General features: G+C 34.8%; 1 protein-coding gene across 24 annotated transcripts in view; it reads right to left on the bottom strand.

Annotated features, from left to right (window-relative positions):
• The window catches only part of ROBO1 (roundabout guidance receptor 1), a 1127179-nt gene that overhangs the window by 71389 nt on the left and 1033040 nt on the right, over positions 1–22750 (bottom strand). For all 24 annotated transcript variants that reach the window (XM_084991649.1, XM_084991648.1, XM_021071380.2 and 21 more), the window contains 6 exons: positions 8777–8901; positions 6317–6488; positions 2439–2644; positions 866–947; positions 529–697; positions 265–431 (listed from right to left, as the gene is read on the bottom strand). In XM_084991649.1, coding sequence (XP_084847775.1) covers positions 265–431; positions 529–697; positions 866–947; positions 2439–2644; positions 6317–6488; positions 8777–8901 — 921 coding nt within the window. The remainder of the gene's footprint in view (positions 1–264; positions 432–528; positions 698–865; positions 948–2438; positions 2645–6316; positions 6489–8776; positions 8902–22750) is intronic.

Here is a 22750-nt window from a genome sequence, read left to right as displayed (position 1 = left end):
CCGCGTTGCTGTGGCTCTGGCGTAGGCCAGTGGCTACAGCTCCGATTAGACTCCTAGTCTGGGAACCTCCATATGCTGCGGGAGCGGCCAAAGAAATGGCGAAAAGACAAAAAAAAAAAAAAAAAAAAAAAAAAAAAATTAATTGAGCCACTTGGGCAAGAGATGTATGTTAGAATCCTAGCATGTAGTACAAAGGATTTACTTGTAAAATGATAACATCTAAAGATAAGTAGGTGTTACAAGACCGAGTAAATCAGTATTTACCTTGTGTTTTCACTGGGTCTGATATCTGGCTTGGATCACTAATTCCATATGCATTTGCTGCCCTCACAAGGAAAAGGTAAATTGCATTAGGTTTGAGTCCTTTAATGGCAAATGTTTCTGTTTTCACATTCTCTGCCACAGTCTGCCAGCTGCTACCAGATGCATGGCTAAGGATAGATACACAAGTTAGAATGTGCATATTTAATGGTAAATCAAAAAGAAAAAAATACCCCAAAACCCTAGGAAGCATCATTTTTACTCTACCTGAAGGCTTCTATAATATAAGATGTTGGAGTTGCACCTGAATTCAAATTTGGTTGCCATGACAATGTTACTGTATTTCGGCTGACATCTGTTACTTCAGGTTTTGAGGGGGCACTAGGGATTAAATTTGGGTCGGTGGGTCTTGGAGGCTGAACCGGAACTCCAAATTCTAACAAAGAGGAAAAAGATAAAAGATGTTTATACAAAAAACACATAAATGTAGATAACACATCCATGTACCTACTCAGGCAATAAGACATCTGCTTCACCTTTTTACCAGTTAAGTAAACAACTGCATTTCAAGCTTTATTTTAAGGCAAAATACTATCAAATTTACCTTGAACTTCAATGTAAGCACTCCATGTTGCTTCACCACTGGGGGTTGATGCAATGCAGGTGTACCGACCAGTGTCACCCAGCTGAGAAGACAGACAGAAAATAAATATTTGGAACAATCAAGAGCTCACCGGGCTGGAAAAGCAATTATAGTTTTGTATATGGCCCATGAATATGGATAACTACATTAAAATGCACTAATCAGAAATTTCCTCTTAATGTTTTTATTAAATGTGAAGTAAAATACTGCATGAAGACTGAGGACCAAAAGGCTATTTTAATTGTGTAATAAAAATATAATATTTAAGCGTATTAACATTATCATCATTTTCAGTGTTGGGGCAGTAAATAACGAGGTATATAACTTCAAATTCAAAGAGTTAATCTTTATTACTAATTATTATCTTTATATTAAGTCACATAATAAGGCTAATAAAGTTTAGTCAACAACTATTCTTGCTATTTCAGATTTTATCTGAGTTACACCTGTACGGACATCAGAGAAAAAAGATATTTTTATAGAAAATGGAAAGACACAACTTGGTTCTTCTTGAAGCATTTGCTCTTTTTTTTTTCTTTTATTTTTTTAACCTGTAACTTAAGGCAGTTTAATAAGTATACGGTCAAACCCCAGCTGGCATGATGCTCTCTCTCCCTTTGAAAGACTGATGGCCAGAAAATAAACACAGGTCACACGTTCAACATTAAAATCATCAGTAGCATAATAAATCCATGTATCTCTGCTCAAGGTAATAACTCTATCACCAAGTAATGTTGGGAAAAGGAAGAACACTCTCATCCTGCTCTGGCAATTGTAATAGCAAAATCACAATTGTCACAAGAAGTACCACATATTAACTTTTGTGGCACATAAAAGGAACTGCTATGTTGATCCAAAACTCCAAAGAAGCTGCCCAGGATAAGCAATAAAGCAATTGAAATTTATGTTTATTGCTGTTTACGCTATTCTGTCATATGCTTTGTGAGCTTGTCTGGTCTTGACCTAAAATGAAAAAGAAAAATCAAAACAAAACAACACAGTCCTGAAAGAACAGGTATGGGACGTGATGTGCTGAGAAAGTAAATCCCTAAATTGTTCCCACGAACCTGTGGGCTTTCATCCTTAACATTCTGATTTAAAATGTACTTTCAATGTGTATATTGCTTTATCATTTTTGCTTGCATGTAAAGTATTTTGCAAAACTCTGAACCAAATATTCACAACAGAAGAACTATTCAAGTATATCGAACATAATGCGGTACTGGAAAATATCTTTGAAAAGTGCTTTAGGGAGTGAAAGCATCATATCACTACTTGGGAAGTATTTTTTTCTCCCTCAAATCCTCATCTTTTTCTCCTCCTCCTAAAACTGCTTGTCATGGGTTAAATTATGAGTTAAGTCATCTTAAGTATACACAGCAAAATGTCTCATAGAATAAGGTATCACATTAAAAATATATTAATACTGCTATTAGCATTTCATTGATTCTAAAATTGGAGACTTCAACACTAGTTGCTGGAGGCAAAACCAAAATGGAACCAAATGGGAAATCCAGGGTGTCATTTAAGTTACCTTAGCATATCGGATCTGTAGGACTCCAGTCTCCAGCTGTTTGATTCGAGAATCTTGGGTTGAAACAAGCACTCCATCCTTTCTCCACAGAATTGTGGGCACTGGACTGCCTGTGGCCACACAGCTGAGCACTAAAGTACCATCCACTGCTACAGTCTGATTCACAGGACCTTGTCGAATGACTGGGGGAGGTCGGTCTGCAATCACTGCCAGAAGAAACAACAGGAAATAGATTTCTGCAACTGGAAGCAATTTTCTAATCATCCAAGCAACAGCAGTTGCTCTAGGCTTTGAAACAAGCTAATTAAACAAGTAATTAAAGTAGGAGACATGCATTATTCAGAATGCATTTCTATGATAAACTGATTCAGAATATTAAAATGAGATGCTCCATGCAAATGACCAGCCACTGACTCTGCTTGCTGCATTGTCAAGAGATCTATTTATAACTTAAGAGTTCAGAGACTAAATAAAGCTTGTGGATGGTGAAGTAATATATAATGGTGAAGAGCGGAATGCTGTGCTTTTCAAACTTTAAAATATGTAAAACACAAAACACAACAAAAAACTATTTATCCCAAGGCAACGTATAAGACAAATTTTCATAAACACACCAAAGTCAACTCGATAATCTTTTTTCTGTGTTCAACAGAAAAAATGATGGTTATCATATTAGCATGTTTGATAATTTTGGATTCAAAAAAGGTCTTTGGACTTTGATAATTGACAAATCATGAGCTCTTTTTATCTTGGATTTTTTTCTATTAAAAGAACACATGGTTAGGAGTTCCTGTTGTGGTGCAGCGGAAATGAATCCGACTGGTATCCATGAGGATTCGGGTTTGGTCCCTGGCCTTGTTCAGTGGGTTGGGGATCTGGCATTTCTGTGAGCTGTGGTGTAGGTCACAGAGGCTCAGATCCGGCATTGCTGTGGCTGTGGTGTAGGTTGGCAGCTGTAGCTCCGATTCAGCCTCTAGCCTGGGAACTTCTACATGCCACACGTGTGGCCCTAAAAAACAAAAAAAACAAACAAACAAAAAAAAGAATACATGGTTAAATATTTCCCAATCTTAAAGACACTTTGCTGATTCTATTACCTTCATCGTTTTAAGGTCCTATGGAAGGAAACAATGAGAAGCAGTTTCATAATATGTAAATAAAATAATTCTTATTATTATACAAAAAATCCAAAACCTAAAATCTTTATCTGAGATAACAAAGTCATAGTTTTAGGGAAAAATTCATAACAACTGTAATAGAACTAGAATAATTCCAGCTTTAGAGAGATGTTCTGATCCCTAACTTAGACAATTTAGGCGACACTCCATAGGTGGTTTAAATGAATAAACATTACAAATAAAGTTATCTTTTCATTATTAAACTTTAAAATTCTGAATATTAATTTTTCTTTTTAAGGCCACAGGTGCAGCATATGGAAGTTCCCAGGCTAGGGGTTGAATTGGAGTGCAGCTGCCGGCCTATGCCACAGCCAGAGCAATGCCAGATCTGAGCCACATCTGTGACCTACACCACAGCTCACAGCAATGCCGGATCCTTTAGCCACTGAGAAAGGCCAGGGATTGAACCTCCATCCTCATGGATACTAGTTGGATTTGTTACCGCTGAGCCACAACAGGAAGAAAAAGAAGAAAAAAAAAAAAAACAAAACCACAAAGTTTTATGCATGAAAGGTTTTCAACAAGCTGGAGTCACACTTCAATTTGTTTTTCATTTATCATGCAATAATTATTAGTTTTGGGCATTTAATATAAGAAAAAAAAGAAAGTAAGGGGTGAAATCCGCAACTGTGTATTTTCACTTCACCCTTCCAATTTTCTTCCACCCTTGGTTGCTAGTGTGAAATTTGTTAATACCATGGGGGTGTATTGGAAGGCTGGAGTTTGAAACTTGGCAGGAATGTTGCAGATATTCCACGGATGAAAAATATAAGCCAATAATTCCTTTGCTTAGAATTGTTTAATCTTTTCTACAGTATCTGTTGGGATTAGCTAAAATCAAATTAAAGGCCCCTCCTGGTAAGTATGAAAAATGACAGTGTTTTATTGCATTAGGGTTTTCCTAAGACTCTACCACCGTGTTATTCTGATTGTAAGAATGAATGAATATTTGTTTCCAGATATTAATTAAATTAGTAACAGAGTGATTCTCCATAAGTGATTATAATTAAGTCCAGTAACGGAGTGGTTTACATTTTGTAACATTGTATATTTAGAAACAATCCAATATCTGGGGATTTATTCAACTTTCTGGATCCTGCAGTTCTTTGATATTTGCATCATATTTAGCATAATCCATATTTCCTTATCCTATCCCAACCCAGTTTAAAGATGTTTCTTTGTTATTGATTTCTTCCTGGTTTACCCTGGGTAGTTCACAAAAATAAAGAAACAAGGAGTAGGGTTGATTAGCAGGCCATACCATCTGTCATGTGTCTTTGGGCAAGTTTCTTAAATTATCTAAGCCTCAGGTTTTTTTACCTGTAACATGAGGATAATAATACTTGTGCCAGCCAGCTCGGGGGATTGCTATGAAGATTTAAATGGAATAATAAATATTCCATGTGCTTTGCTAATTGCAAAAAGCTAGACATTCATGTGAATTGTGATATTAACACTTACCCTTTTCTATAAAATAGTAATATGTAAATCAGAGATGAAAAAGTTCATTAAAGCAGTTCTCCATTTTTTAGGTAGAGAAAATGAAACACCTTGGTGTCATCACAGATTAGAAAATACTAATGAAATGTTTAAAGTTATACATACTAACGTGTACAGTACATTTAGAATCAATCCTAAATTTAGGATTTAGGAGAAAAACTTCAAATAAAAATTCTAATATCCTAACTTGGATTATTAGAATGAATTATCAGGTAGTATAATAGGATGTATAAGAAACAGAAATATGACTTAAAGAAAGTAGGTGCACAGACTTTGGAATCAGAAGGCTGTGAAATGAAAATGTTCCATGCCTGGACTCTCCAATGCAGAAACCAAAAGCTTCAAGCGAGCACTCAAGTGTGGCTGGAACTAAATGTATAACTTCATTTAGTGGTAAGTAATTTTATTTCTAACTTAGTCTCATGTGGAAAGTGGCTACTATACTGGACAGTGCAAACTTCTGTCTTAAAATCTCAGTGCTAGTTAGTCTCTGAGGGATCTGGGCATATCTTTTCACCCTTCTCTGCCTCAGTTTCCTCATCTGTAAAATGAGATGTCAGATTTGGAATTGTTGACATATTTAAAGTTCTTAGCATAATGCCTGGCACAAAAGGAGGCACTGAATAACTATAACTTCTTCTTATAAGTATCGCTATAGTCGTGGTAATGATGCTGTGAGGGGCAGTGCAACAGGTGGTATAACCCTGTTAGAGCAGTTTATAAAAATTTACTTATTTTTCCCCATGTTCAACAAAAGCTTTAGAGACACCAGAAATGGAAGAATATCATCAGAAGTAATATTTTTGTCATCTCAAAAATAATGATCATAAACACTACAGTACATATAAATATATCTATAAAATTATTTTAAGTAAAAAAACCACAGAATCGGGAGATCCCATCGTGGCTCAGTGGAAACGAATCAGACTAGTATCCATGATGATGCAGGTTTGATCCCTGGCCTTGCTCAGTGAATTAAGGATCCGGTGTTGCCATGAGCTGTGGTATAGACTGGCAGCTATGGCTCCAATTCAACCCCTGGCCTGGGAATCTCCATATGCTGCGGGTGCAGCCCTGAAAAAAAAAAAAAGAAAAAAGAAAGGAAAAAAGAAAGTTGAAAAGAAATACATTCTCTGACACTCTCTTTATTTAGCCCCTAAGTAAAACTTGGATATTGTGAAAGAAAATGTTCTACTTTACCATCAGTAACTTCCAAATATGCTTTTGTGATGATACTTCCGGCAACATTTAAAGTCTGGCAGATATAATAACCAACATCAGATCGCTGGACATTAGTAATCGTGAGGTCACCAGTCTGGGAGACTGAAAAACGGCTGGATGACTGTGGTGGCTGATATGAGAAAAGCAGATTCTAGAACCCAAAATTTGGGAGGAAAGAATAACAATGGGTTAATTGCTAGTTTTCAATATGTTGGAATATATATGCCGATCTATTTATAAATAGATATGGAAACATTTATATGCACAGCACACATACCACATACACATGTATGCAAATGAGCTAAATATTCTGTAATCACATACTTACAGATATAGATGTGCACACACATAAACATATAAATGCAAAAGGTTTAATGACCAAGCCTTAAATAGGATTATTTGAAAATTTAAATGAACTCTAAACATTGATATGGGCCTTCATAATTATCAGTTTCAAATAACACTAGATATAAAGGGATATTAGATACCATCAGAGTTAAAAGTTTTGCAGATTTAACCAAAACAAAGCCAAAATCTTTGTTTCACATATATGGGCAATTAGGATTATAAACACTAAATCTTTTCATGTGTACACGACATTAAAATTTAAGTACATTCTGACAAATTAAGTTTAAGGATGTCATTTTGGCACCATAACATCTGTATTATCTGCCCATTATAAAAGTTCAGTAATCTCTACCAAATTGTTAACAATTTCTTGTTTTTCTGGTTAAAACGGTGAGCACATCTGATATAGATTTTGAAATTCAAATATTGAATTTAAGAATTCATAGTGGAGTGTTATTTCTATAGAATGTTATCTTAAATACAAACAGGACAATATGTGATGTTATTTGTGGCATAAATATTTCATGTATTTATACCTCAAAATAATGTGGTATTTTGTGTATATTTCATGAAAAATAACATTGTCATTATTTTTCATTAAATCAAGAATATTAACATTTCTTCTAACTAAAGTTGCTACTTGTTAAAAGTTTAGGTGCTTTTTAACATACATCACTTTATTAAAGTTTAACTACCACTCCATGGATATGTGTTCGGTGAGAGAAAATTTATGAAAAAGTGAGTTATATTATTAAATCAAATGAAATCAAAATAATTTCAAGATTTCAAATATATTTTAAAAGATGACTCAAGTATTATGTCAAAAAGAACTTCTAGTAGATTTACCATTATTCCTACACAGATTTTCTCACATAACACACTTTCAAGTCTTCCTGTTCCATTAAAATATTTTGCTTTCTCTTGTCTTTAATTTGCAGTCAGCAAATTTACTCCTTTGAGGCCAAATGAAATGTGTTAGAACCAATCAAATTATTAGAACTCAAATGATAGCCTTCATGCCATATTCAAATTAATATTTGCCTACCAAAGTGAAAATAAAAGTAAACTTGATGGCATTACATATAAAAGATTAGTGAGTTTGGTCAGTAAACTATCTGTGTGTTATTTGTATGAACAAAATAAAAACAAATCATTAAACACACTCAAAGGTGATTTAAACAAAAAATAAAAGAAATTAGGAATAACTGTACTGAAAATGAATGAGAATAATTTTTTTACAAGTATCAGAAATAAGCAAAGGGAAATGTATTCACTTATTGAAGACGGCAAGTCATTAATAAGAGATAAGGAGAAAAATAAGTTATATTTTTTAAACTATTTTAAAGTTTCCGATTATTTTTAAAATGAAATTGTTTCAAAATTCCCTTTTTCATAAGCTGAGGCTCAATAGTGAAGTTGGAATGTTTAAGAGCACAGATCTCTATATTCTAGCTGTAATGTATATAGAAAATTCTGGATTATAAAATGTATAGGGTAGGAGTTGATAGCAAATGGTGATTATATATGATAGTTCCTAAAGAATGAGAACTTAGTGAACTATATCCAACATGACATTTATGTTAAAGATAACGTTCACATAGTTTGATGAAACTTTAATTGGTATATATATAAATTAAAACAATTTTTCATAAACATAAAGAAGATACTTCAAATTTCCAGAGCTTTTAGAGCAATTGCACTGGATAGTTATCCTCTTTGTTCTAAATGTGCATAAATCTCTTTCATCATATAATTGGAGACCTCTGAAAAATAAAAGTTATAACTAACTGATTTAAGTTGAGAAAAAGAAGTCATTTTCTTTAAAATGGGGCTGAATTGGAAATCAGGGTAAATTTTTTATGATAAACCATTGCTATTCTATATACCACCCTGTGTATCAAAACTTGGCAGGAAAAATTTGAGAATTAAAACAAGGCAGGAAAATTTGTCTTCTTTCATTGCTGAAATGTTAAGGTCACTCCAAGACTTCTCAGCTCTCTTCAAGTGACAGCTACATGACTACATAATCTGTTGCTTTTTCTTACATATCTGGCACTCATTGTTGCTGATTGAAATATTAGAACGTCATACCTGACTTCCCTCCCTCCTCCAGAAAATAGCTGGTTGAGGATTTCCGGTTGCTTCACACTGGAAAGTTACAGTTCGTCCCAAGGCAACAACCTGGTCGCGAGGTTTCACGACAAAATGTGGAGGTTCTGAAGGAGATGAAACAAATTACTCTGCATCAAAAGCCTGAGGGCATAGTCCTAATTGAGACAATTTGCTGATACCCAAAGTGTTGTGTTGTTTTTATATTATGTACTATATGGATACACAAAATGTATCAATTCTCATCCTTAATTGAAGCTAAATTAAGTGCACATTTATAGAGTGAAACAGTGTAGTTCTGTAAAAAAAAGTATTTTTTAAATTACCTGACCTGCTAAGAGTAACCTCCATATTAAAAAAAAAATTCTTGAACTACAATTTGACTCTATTCTCGACATATACCTGAAATTTGTGTGAATAAGCATCTTTTCTTATTTAGAGCTTTTTAAATGTATATGGACTTTAATCATAGACATAAGGACCTTTTCAGGTAGGCAGGTCCTAAAATTACTTTAACTCAAATGCTCCTGAAACACTACCGTGCAAATTACAACCATTTAAAGTCTTTGGTCCAATTACTCGAATAGAAATGGATTTAGAGCAATAGTGGAGTTGAATGCCTCCTTCATTTACATAGGCAAGGGCATGTTCAAACAGAATATATATGGAAATGAGGGCAAATTTAAAACATCTGCTCATCCTGACATTATAAATACTGCCAGCTTTGTCCAAACTGTTTGATTTAGACAGACTTAAATGGCCACTTCATCTAGCAGTAAATAGAGTGTCAGAAAATTGTGTCAGTTACATTGAGAGCATTGGCAGCTGAAAACATTAGGTGTGCTGATGGAGTCATTCCTTTAAAAAATAAAAAAAAAGGAAGCTTGTTTTGGGTTGGCCTTTATGCTTGAAAAAAATGTGCACTGAATGTAAGTCTTTTTACCTACTGTTTACACTTTTCAAATTCATTTCTTATCAGCTGTCTAAAACACCTCATTACTCTCCTTTTTTGTCTCAGCTCAAAATGAAGTGAATGTTTCAAGCCAGACATTTAAGTTTATACAGGATAATCCACTTTTAAAGACTGTTCCATTATTTCCAACTTTTTCTTTAAAAGTACTTTCAGTTACTTATGTCAGTCACTTAGGATAACTCCATAAAGTAGATATGAATCAAAAAGTATATGCAGATTATGCCCATAAGTGCTACCATTCTGCTCATAAGAATATGATTTTTTTTGTTGTTAATGAAGGTGAGAATTTGAAAGGATACTTTTTTTACTTGCTAAATATTTTCTGGTCAATTTCATCTGAGAAATATGTACAAATATTTATAATATACAATATATAAACGTATAACTTCTACACATGTGTGTATACACATATATGCATGCATGTAAAGTGGACTTTAAAACCCCTTTTAAAAAGGGGATATGTAAAACACCATGCATGGTCACAAAACTGAAGAAAGCAATTAGATCTCCTAACTTCTAGATTAGTGTGCTTTCTTCTATACTCCCTTTTTATTTTCTATTGAGGTTTACTAGAAATTATACCATTTGACTAGAAAATTATAGGAGACCCCAAAAAAATCAAGTCAAATGCCTTCACATGTCCTGTAACTTATAGTGAAGAAAATACAAAGTTAGGAGAATTAAGTTTAGGTTCAATTTGGGAATGCTGACGTTCTAGCTTCTAATTTTTTAAAACTCTGATTATAATTGAGTGGTTTACTCATGAATTTAGCAAACACTACCATTATCCAGGTATAATAACAGGCATGTGCATCACTGCCTGGGGATTTTCTTCCCCAGACATCCACGTAGGAGCATTTGATTCTTTGGTTAAGGGTTGAAATAATTGACATAGAAATCAGATCAAGAAATTGGAAGGACTGACTGGATAATAAACTAAATCCAGAAGAGTTTGGTTTGTTTCAACGAAAGAAAACCAAACGATTAATTAAATGAATAGGAGAATATGACTTTCCAATACATTCAGGGAATCTGAGTAGGAAAATATAAATATTCAAATCACTGAGACAAGTAAAAACTTCGGGTGGTCTCCTTCCTAAATCTCAGAAGCATGTCTAATAACATGTGCCAGAATCCACGTTTCTTTTATAAAATGCCAGCTCTCCTCAAACCTCAAAGACTTATGTGGGAACAAGGGATGCAAACCCTTATGCTAACTACATTTATCCTGCAGCAATCCTTCCACACAGGATATTTGCCTGGAAATGAATTTACTATATCTTGTAGGCATATTCTCCAGCCAGCATCAACAATGACATCAGGCACAAGGCATGTCTTAGAAAGAAATCCTTTTCTACATGTATGTTAACTATTAGATGTAGACATACATCTAAGAAAAATTTTAAATGGATTAAATATGCCTCCATCTATCAGTCTTCTGTCATCATCACCTATTTAGATTAAGAAGACTAATCACCAAATGCATCTACTTGATGTTTATGATAAAATAGAATATTTTCCAAAGGCTACAATATTTCAATGTACTATAATTAAAAAGCACATAAGCATGTTAATAACATCACATTTGTTCAGTATTGAAAATTTAGAATATTTGATAAGCAAAGAGAAAAGAGACCTATAATTCAGTCATGCAAACTGGACTATATTGCTTTTTTTAAATTTTGTTTTGGCCACTTCTGTGACTTGTGGAAGTTCCCAGGCCAGGAATTGAACCTGCACCACAGCAATGACAATGCTGGATCCTTAACCCTCTGAGCCAGGCAACTTCCATATTATTTTAAAATCTTCTCCTACAATATTCTTTTTTTTTTTTTTTTTGTCTTTTTGTCTTTTTTGTTGTTGTTGTTGCTATTTCTTGGGCTGCTCCCGCGGCATATGGAGGTTCCCAGGCTAGGGGTTGAATCGGAGCTGTAGCCACTGGCCTACGCCAGAGCCACAGCAACGCGGGATCCGAGCCGTGTCTGCAACCTACACCACAGCTCACGGCAACGCCGGATCGTTAACCCACTGAGCAAGGGCAGGGACCAAACCCGCAACCTCATGGTTCCTAGTCGGATTCGTTAACCACTGCGCCACGACGGGAACTCCTCCTACAATATTAATTTAATGGCTCTCTAATAGTCTAAATACAAATTATTTCAATTATTTGAATAATCTATTTTCTTTGAACTCATATTGTTTCTAATTCCCCCTGTTAAAAACAGTGGTGAGATTAACATTCTCCTCAATCACATTCAAATTTATTTCAACTGAAGATCTCTCAGAGTACTTTCCTCCCAAACCTCACTAACACTGAACATTAATATCCTTGCCAAACTTAGAACAGAATCTCCTCTTCATTGACATTTTTACATTAGTAAGGTTAAACATTTATCTTCATATTACCTTGTCATTGATATCCTATTTGTTGTGGATATTTTGTTTCTGTGCTTAACTTTTTAATTTCTAAGAACTAATGATAAGCTAAAATTTTATTCATTTCTCATGTATGTTGTAGATATATTTTTCCATTTATTAAAAGTCTTTCTAATCTAGTTAGACATATTTTGTTATTTTATCAATAAAATTATAAATATGGATTACATAATATGTAAAAATTATATAAATTTTTATTTAATTTAATTTTATTATATAAATACTCCGTTTTTATCCTGCATTTTTGTTTTTATTAAATTTTAATCATCTCCATTTACATATATATAAAGATTTTTTTTCAAATAGCTCTATTGCATCACCATCATTGAAAAATCTATCCTCCTATCTGTATTAGTATGAAATGACATCTTTATAATATTTAACTTAAAAAGCAGAGAGATTCTTTTGGGGTCAAAATTATTCCCTGGAACACCATACAAAACTCTCCAAAAATGGTGTTCTAACATCCTTAAAGTGTTTGAATTAGACTTGAAATACATTCCAGTACCCTTCCCAAGTACCAATCATGAAAGTACTTAGAAATCTTTATTTATATGAGCATCAATGTTTATCAAAGTAAATTCTGATAAATTTTAGACACATCATGTGATTATTTCTTACATAAAATGAAATGAATCTGACACAAAGAAATGAAAATGAGTGCAAATAGCCCCAAGTACAAGGTTATTCACCAACAGGACTTTTAATAACTATTATTGAACCATAGTTACAAAAACTCAGATAGAGAGACATGAATTCATAGATATACTTTGAACCTCCCCAGACCCAAACTGTTTTCTGGGCACCTATTTTTGTTCATTTGTTTATCTTGTGATATATAAACTGAAAAAATAATTAATATATAGCGCTTTTGCTTATTTTATCGCTTTTAATCTAAAACGAGATAAAAGGATGCAGAGCACACATCATTTAATAAGACATAAAGTTAGCAACCCCATTACCTTTACTCTTTGTCAAGTTACCCATACTTCCTGCAGACTTTATTCTGTGCAGTCTGTCTTTGTGGCCAATGACAAGTGAAACATGGAGGCTGATTGGTTGAAGGACATGGAAGGGTATGGATGGAAAGGGGAAGAGAAGTTCCAGTCACAGTGACACGATGATTAGAAGATGGCCAATAAAATGTCAACTTACCAGACCCAACTAAAACAAAACAAAAAAGAAAACATGGAATAAATAAAAATAAAGAAACAGAAAATGAAATAGAAAAAAGTATTCAGATTTGACTTAACAATGATCTTTCTTTAAAAATAAAATGAAGAACACATTAATATTTGGATACATGGCCCATACTGTCCATGAATGAATATCTGTAGCATCTCCAGTATCACCATAAATAATTTAAGAAAAATAGAAATGAATCTTAACACCTCTACATTGATTAAGTGGCAGAGCTATAATGATGATAGCTACAAAATTATAAAGCACTTTTCAAAGACTTCGCATTTTGCTACCAGATGACAGGGTTAGATAACTATGCGTTTAGAGAAAATATTATAAATCTTAACTGCTAATGCTACACAGAATAGAAATCATGCATCTTAATCAAAGACAAAGAAGTGTTAAATTGTGTAACTCCACAGAGTAATTTTTAAAAGTTCATGCTGCCAATGATATTATATTACACCCATGCTTCTCATACTCATACTTGAATCAGTGTAAGAATGAACCAGTTATAATCTGTCATGATTGTATAGGTCAGGAGTGTAACTGAGGATTTGCATTTCTTTTCTTTTTTGTTTTGTCTTTTTAGGGCCACACCCCCAGCACAGGGAAGTTCCTAGGCTAGGGGTCTAATCGGAGCTGCAGCTGCCGGCCTAGGCCACAGCCACAGCCACACCAGATCCAAGCCAAGTCTGTGACCTATACTACACCTCACGGCAATGCTGGATCCTTAACGCACTGAAAGAGGCCAGGAATCGAACCCAACCTCGTGGTTCCTAGTTGGATTTGTTTCTGCTGCGCCACAATGGGAACTCTGGATTTTGCATTTCTAACAAGCACCCAGGTGCTGCTGGTTCATGAACATAGGCTGTGGCACAGTTAATAAAAGGTGTTATATTTGAATTCTTGCATATTTTTAATTGAGAAGGCACATAGGAAAAATGTAAACACATTGTGGAAACAGAGAAACCTTTATAACTATTTAATAAAGTCATAATCACATTACCTGTTTTCAATGCTGAAACACTGGGCATTTTAACATAGAAAATGCAAGTGATACAGATTGATTTAAAATACTGGAAAGCGACTGTTTTGTTTTGTTCTTTTAGAAACAAAGATAATTACTGTCAAACTCAGAGCTTTTTCAGAATAGCCCAGGAGACACCCACAATACATTTTACTCAGATAAATAATGTCCACGTCTTTCAGCAATCACAATTAATTAGACTTGATATACATTCCCATACTTGAAATAAATGAACTATGCCAACCACTGCTACTGTGAAACAGTAGTTTTAAAATGGAGAGAGAAGTTCTCTTGCCTACTGTTAACCACACATGCAAAATTTAAAGGTAATTCAGAAGCACATTTTAATTCAAATGTTCCCTTCAGCATGAGTGAAATAAATTGTCTTTATTTTTCACTCCAAAGCAAAAACCTTCAGCATAATTTTTCATTCATGCGGGCACGAAAAACTATACATATATATAGTATATTCTCATTTACTCAGGCATAATGTTTACCATAGCATCAATAGCTATGCTATCCAGATTTGAAAACACAGAGAGGATGGAACTTGCTTAAACCTTAAAGATGACTTTTTTTTAAATGACAGGAATTTGCTTAAAACCTTAAAGATGACTTTTTTTAAATGACAGGAAGAAATGTTCAGAAACTACAAGAGAGAGAATCTGATAACTATAGCAACAGAACTTTGCTTTGAGAAAACAAAAAGTCATAAAATTATTTTTTTGGTAATCTCTGAAAATACATTTGATCTGATTAGACTGATGCAGTTAAAATCCAGCCATATTTGAAGTCAAGAGACCAGAGGAATGATTTCTAAATAGTTTCTAGTCGTATATTTTCAGGGATTTAAAATTCCTTAAACGGTTTCAAAAATATTTAAGATGCTAGAAACCAAAAAAAAAAAAAAAAAAAAAAAAAAAAATTACTGAGAAGCAACCTATTTAAACTTTTCCCTTACAGTTTTTTACCAGCAATGGAGCCATAGGACGTGCATCTTTTAATTAAAGTCCAGTGTTTTTAGAATGTTTGGCTAGGGTATTTGCATATCACATCAATGACAAATGACTGTAAAATATTTTATAGTCTATTAAATATCCTAAAAGTTATCTAAGACATCATTTAACACAGAAGCTCCTAAAACATGAGAGGTTTTTCAGGCGACCCTATCTTGAATGATCATTTAAGCTTTTAACAAACGTAATTACCAGGAAATGATTCTTCTTATCTAAATGAAAACCTGCCTGTCACAGTTTCATTTGTTCTAGTTTCAGTAAACATATAAATGCCATTTATGTCTTCTGAATAAAATCCTTTTATTCATTTAAAGAAAATTATCATCCTAAACTTTATCTTCCAGAGATAAATGATAAATGATAGAAATGTCTCTACATTTTCCCCAGATTTCCGATTCCTTTGTATTTCTCATAGGGTCAGGTCAAAGGAATATTTTTTTCATCCGGAAAGCCGAGACTTTCTACAAAACAGACAGTGCCCATTACTGTCTGTTTGGTAAGTCCAGAAAGAGTCAGAGAAAAGCAGAGTCATTTGGATCCTCTTCATTCACTATCCTCTAAAGCTCCCGGTTTATGGGCAGCTTCACTCCTACCCTCCATCTAACTCTTCTCAACTTCTCTTCTTTCCTGCTTTAAAGGCTGGGAGCACCTCTATCTCAACTCTCCTTTCTTCCTAAGAAAGAGGAAAGGCCTGTCTGTCTCCCTCTCTAATAAAACAATAAAACTATAAAATGTTAGCTCTGGAAGTGACCTAAGAACTTATCAATCTAACCCTGTCCTTTTTGCATGAGAAAACAGAGTAACTAAATTGTTAAATCACTTTCTCAAGGTCACAGGTGACTAACCAAAGACTGCCTTCCAGGTCTTTTGACTAAATCCAAGTTTGTACAAATGTTTCTACTAATTAATCAATTTGGGGAGAACTATTTGCAATAGGACAAAGAATCTATTTTATTTTACAATTAAAGTGCCATAAACTATTAAACCTAGTCATTACTACCTACACATAAAAATAGTTTTAGAGAATTCTTCATGGCATTAAAAATCTTTAAAGAATCTTGGGCTAAAATTTTTAAAAAGACATGGGAAACTAACAGGTGAGAAGAAACAGACTTAAAACCCATTAAAAAGTTCACCTTTTTAGGAAAAAAGGTAATTCAATCAATTCTTAAGGGTGAACCAATTTTACTCATTTCTTCTCTTGAACTCATTACAAACTGAATAAAATAATATTCTTTTGATGTGCATTTTAATAAAAAACACTATTCAAGGTAAATACGTCAAATAGGAAGGTAAAAATTACTTTTAAAAATAAATACATACTTTTAAGAGAAAAAATCCTTAATAGTTTACTTTTTTTTTAACATTGAAACACTGTGCAGATTACAATCCATCTCCAGGAACAGCTTTAAATTTCTTTATATTGGAGGGAGTTTAGAAAGCAGTGAGGTATTAGAGAATCTGCTACAAAGATGAGTTTGTCTAGAAGCATACTGTTTTCACCTAGATTTTAATTTCTTGGGGTTGGGTGAGGGAAGAAGGGGAGTTAAGATAGTCTCTCTCTCTCTCTAATATACATACACACACACTCATATAATACATATAATTATATAATTATACAACTCTGGTTCCCTTTTATGTCTAAAGGAGAAAAAGGATAGCTTTCTTTAAAATATTTGGAGATATGCAAATATTATATACTTAACTAAGAGTTTTTAGATAAAAGAACTGTTTCTCTCTCACACAAAATACACACATACACACACTTAGAATAAGAGATTTTCTTCTTCCTGTGAATGTGCCATCAAAGGGCTCCAAATCATTCAATCGGTTTGATATGCACATTGTTCAGACAATAATCTTTAGGTATGGATAAGGGAAGAAGCTAAGAGAGAAAAGAAACAAAGCCGAAAGGAAAGAAATATCCTAGGAAGGGAGGGAGAAAGAAAAGACTCATTTCTTCTATCTGCCTGTCATATTCAGCAGACATGAGTCACAAAGATGATAAATGCTTGAAAAAAATTATACAGAAGCTGGGGGAAGAGACCTTTTTTTTTTTTTTTTGGTTTGAGGAAATAAGTTAGCTCTCAGACACTTAAGAAGTCTTCAGATTATGTCTAATAAATACAGGGACCAGCCAGTCCTGATAACTAACTTAGGCCAGAAGAGAAAGATAATGGGCCTAACTAATGACATGAACAACTTAGGAAAAGTATAGAAGAGAAGCAGTTAACAGTAAAGGTCACTGAACCATGAATTGGTTGCCAACTGTGATGTCTCCAGAGGTCTTTAAAAATGGGATTTATTTCCATTTGGCCAAAGCAGTTTAGTTATATAACCCTGTCTGGTACAGAAATAGAATAGTTTGCTCTTGAAGTGATTTTTACGCTGTGATTTTAAGACTTTGGAAATTCAGAGGCAAAGCAGAACAACAGAAATATCCTTCTGCCCCTAATATTTTTTCTTCAGATTATGAATATACAAGTATATGCTCTACTAGAAGATGTCCCATAGAATATTCTTTTCAGTTAATATTACCTTAAATTGATGAAGTACCTTATACAAGTAGCTCACATGATAAATCTGGGAAACATCAGAAAATTCCAAAAGTGGAAAACATATGCATGATTAGGCACAACATTAAAATTATCATTTCGATATTTTTACACTGAGATCTCAATTTTTGAAGCATAATGGCAAATACATTTGAGTTTACTCTTACAGATTAGACAAAGTATTAAGATTCTCCACTGTTAGCAATGGGCCAGACAATTTTTTTTTTTAAATTTTTTTGTCTTTTTTGTCCTTTTTAGGGCCACACCCACAGCATATGGAAGTTCCCAGGCTAGGGGTCCAAGCACCAGAGGCACAGCAACGCCAGATCCGAGCCACGTCTTCGACCTATACCACAGGTGATGGCAACGCCAGATCCTTAACCCGCTGAGCAAGGCCAGGGATCAAAACCGCAACCTCATGGTTCCTGGTCAGGTTCGTTTCCCCTGCACCACAACCGGAACTCCTGGACAATTATTTTTAATGTAATGACAGAAGACCATCACAGTATTTGGATCTAAAATAATTTAAGTATTCTAAACTCCAAAATGACCCTATAGAATATTTCGTAGTTAAGTGAATTTATCAACAGTAGGACTAAACCTACTAGCAAATAGCAGAGACCAACTTTCTTTCTTGGGCTACAAATGAAATTATACTGACTATGGAACTCTTCTGCTGATTCATGGATAATCATTTTTATTATTAGTAGCTAAATTCTAGTGAATCCTTAAATTGATGAGTTTTTTTTTTTTTTTTCATTCTCATGAATAGTGCTTTTTGAATAGCTGGACTCAATTAACAAATCTGACAGATTGGAACTGTAAATACCACATTCCAGAAGAATATGAATGGAGTAAAGTAGTGAGTTACAAGATTTTTCTGAGAAGAAACACATTTTTATTAAAACTAAGGAACATGCAAATTTTCAAATAGTGAAGCTATCTATCTACATTTGAACCAACAAAAACCCAGCCACTATCACACCAGAGAAATTATACGCATAGATGCTCATGAATGACAATATCTCCAACAATTAAAAACCTTCGTGGTATTTTAATACTAGGTATGATTTCTTTTTAGGGAAAAGATTAAGTTTAACATAAAAGCCTGTCATGTCTTTCAACCTTTCAGACATAAAAAATAGAGTCATTAAGAGGGGCATTTTTAGAATATATTTAATGGATACATAAAATACTATGAACTTTTCCCCTCCACTCAAATATTTCACTCTATTCTGTAGATCTATGGTTCTGGAGACAATTCTGGTTGTCACAACTGAGGTGGGGATGCTTCTGGCATCTACGGGCAGAGGTCAGGGATGCTGATCAACATCCTGCAATGCACAAGACAGCTTTTCACACCAAAGAATAAGCCAACCCGAAATGTCAACAGAGCCAGGACTGTGAAAACTTATTATCTGCACAAAATACCTTGAACTATGCCTGACACATCACAGGTATTCAGAAAAGTTAATGTTCTTCCTCTTTTCCTTCTGCTTCTAAAAATGTTCCCACTGTCCCCAAAAGTAGTTATTAAGTAGTGCAACTTAGTTATTTGCCTGCTGAAGAATCTGAGACTGAAGTGCAGCTACCCAGCAATCTAGGATAATGTGTAAGCCACTTGACATAGGATCTCAGGACCATAATTTGGGTGGTAAGAGTCCCTAAATCTATTTAGAATGTCAGAAGTCAGATCCTTCTCTCTCCCTCTTCTTAGAGATACACAACTCATTACCAAATTCCATAGGTTTTTACTTCATAGCTATTTCTCCACCCATCTACCTCTTTCTATTTCTATTGTCACCACTCTGGACAAGTTATCCAACAGGGCTTATCTGAGCTACTGTCTTGCTTTTTTAGCTGAAAATGACTGAAAACTAACCTCAACTAAAATCTGATTATAGTAAAATTTTTGCTTAAAACCCTTCAGTATGGTCCCATTGCTCTTGAAATAGAAAGCAAAATCCTTGACATGGCCTTGTGACATAACTCTTTGTCTTTGCCCTTCTCCTCCCCCACCTCCCTAACTTAGTCCATAGGTCTTCTCATCCTTGACTCCACCTTGCTCCATCTTAGTTCCAGTTCTGTTAATGCTGTACCCTGAGGAGTTCCTGCCGTGGCTCAGTGGTTAATGAATCCGACTAGGAACCACAAGGTTGCGAGTTCGATCCCTGGCCTTGCTCAGTTGGTTAACAACCCAGCGTTGCCATGAGCTGTGGTGTAGGCTGCAGCTCAGATCTCGGGTTGCTGTGGCCATGGTGTAGGCTGGCGGCTACAGCTCCAATTGGACCCCTAGCCTGGGAATCTCCATATGCTGCGGGAGAGGCCCTAGAAATGGCAAAAAGACAAAAAAAAAATGCTGTACCCTGAGATCGACCCCTTTTTAGAGCCTATTCACCTTAACTCTCAGCTCAAAAAAAAAAAAAAAAAAAAAGTACTTCTTCAAGGAGCTACCTCCAAATTTGATACTAAATCTTTTCAGAATGCTATATGTTCTCATAGCAACCTTAACTTTTCTCCTAGAACACTCATGGTAAGTTTTAAAACACACATTTGTGTGATTATTCTATAAATCTCTCTATCTCTCCCTCAGACTAGCGTATAAGCTCCATGAGGGCAGGTATTTAATAATTTTGTTTGCCATCATTTCTCTAGAGCTTATCATGTTGAGGACATCACTCATGTTGTAAATATCTGTGAACAAATGACAATAATGTCCCAATTGCCCAGCTGAAAGCACCTTCTCCATCCCAGCCATATCTTTACAATTCACTTTTTACTTTCTGCTAATACTGTAGACATTTGTATGTTAGCTGTCTTTTTCAATAGGCTATATTAAGCTCCATGAAGCCAGGCTCCATGTCTTATTATCTGTGCCTCCTTCACAGTGTCCAGCATATTGTTCTATATATAAAAAGTGCTCAAGAATCTGTTTAGTTGAAAATCTAGAATGCTTATCTTCAAATGACATAATTCATGGAGGGTCTAGAGCTAAGGTATATGATGGAATAATGATAAAATTACTCAACTGACAGTTAAACAACCTTGGATCAAGATCCTCTCCAAAATTAATACAATCTCCCCTACATAAATCACATAAGCTTTCTATATCTCAGTTTAATAAGGAGCCATCGATGTTAGCTAACTAACTCCATGTCAGATCATGCACCAGAAACCCTTCCAGCAACTCTATAAACAAGAGTTCAATATGCCAATTTTGCAAAGGGAGAAAGTGAAGGTTAAATAATTTTCTTAAGGTCACACATCAGGTAAGACATGGACAATGGGTTTCAGGTCTATCCAGCTCTTAAAATCCTTGTCCTTTTTTACTAAATTGCATGACTTGTTTGTTTAAAATTTTTTTAAAGAACTGTTAAACCTTATTCCAATGTAAATTTGATTCTAAGGTTTTTTGGCTCCATGACCTAAACATAATGACTTTCAAGGAGAAATTATTTGCAAAGGAAATCTCCAATAAGATGAAAAGGTAACCTACTGAATAAGAGAAATACTTGAAAATTTCTGATAAGGGGTTAATATCCAAAATATATAAGAAACTCGTATAACTCAACAGCACAAGACTGAACAGTGTGATTTTTAAAATGGGCAGAGGATCTGAATTTTTCCAAAGAGGAATACAGAAGACCAAAAGGCACATGACAAGATGCTCATACACTAAGTTGTTTATCTGCAGTGGTTAACACAAGATGGGACAAAGGGAGAGTGTAAAGCCAGGGGCATTTCTGTTTCTTTCTCTTCTCTTTTGTTACTGAACTTATTATGAGAGCTTGTTTTCATCTGTTATTCATATACTTAAAAGAAGTCCCAGAGTTTTTCTATCCATAAGCAGGGTGTCAGTCAACATCATGATTTGTTATCTAAACTGAAATGTCTTTGAGGTGGAATGTGTAGAAATGATTTCTGAGGAGGTGTTCAGAGCTGCCTTGGGGAAGCAGACTGAAAACAAGGCCAAGAGATTGAGATTCCTCACTTTCATGCCACTTCGTACAGCATAGCCCATTTTCAAAAATCACTTTGACAAAGTACAAAATAAGATTTAACATCAAAATGAAGTGTAGTGGTGGGGCTGCTGTTAAAAACAAATGCTTTGAAACCCACTAACCCAGAGTAAGAATGGGCATGGCCCCACTTTGCCCCATTCTTAACACTCCTGGGGGCCAGCCTTCATTTCTTGGTCTTTCAGCTCCAGGTGGAAATCAATGTGTTGGCTGTACTACGAGAGTATCATGAATTTGATGGGCCTGAGAATCAGGGATAATGGCTGAGGAAGCCAGGTGTGAGAAGGGAGCAGAAGGACCAACGTCAGTTATTGGAAAAGCTGTCAGGTGCATAGGTTGGTTCCTTGTGGCCCCAGATTCAGAGGGAAAGGCATGGCAAATGGAGATGGCAGAGCCTGTGCCAAGATGAAATGGGCTGCCTTTGGTGGTGGGGCAAATGGAGGTGGCAGAGATGCCCCGAGATGGAATGAGGTGCCCATAAGAGGTGGAGGGGTTTCCCATCACTGGAAGTATACAAGCAGAAACTATCTGGCCACATTTATCACAGAAATTCTGAGAGATGTGGAGGTTCAACCGGAACCTCAAAAGTTAATTCTTTCCACAAATATTTTTGAGCTCCTATGTTCAGGCAATGGGCTCTGGAAATATAGAGATGATTGAGAGAGACAGGTTGCACTCTCAATTTAAAAAAAAGGAAGCAAAACAAAATAAAACAAAAGAGAAAAGATGGTCATCACTAACCATC

This window comes from Sus scrofa, chromosome 13 (genome assembly GCF_054392235.1).
Source record: "Sus scrofa isolate SSC_HxYL_T2T_F1_AM1 chromosome 13, Sscrofa_HxYL_maternal_Yorkshire_Landrace_v2.0, whole genome shotgun sequence".
Classification (NCBI taxonomy): Eukaryota; Metazoa; Chordata; class Mammalia; order Artiodactyla; family Suidae; genus Sus; species Sus scrofa.
This window is presented reverse-complemented; position numbering and strand designations above follow the sequence as displayed.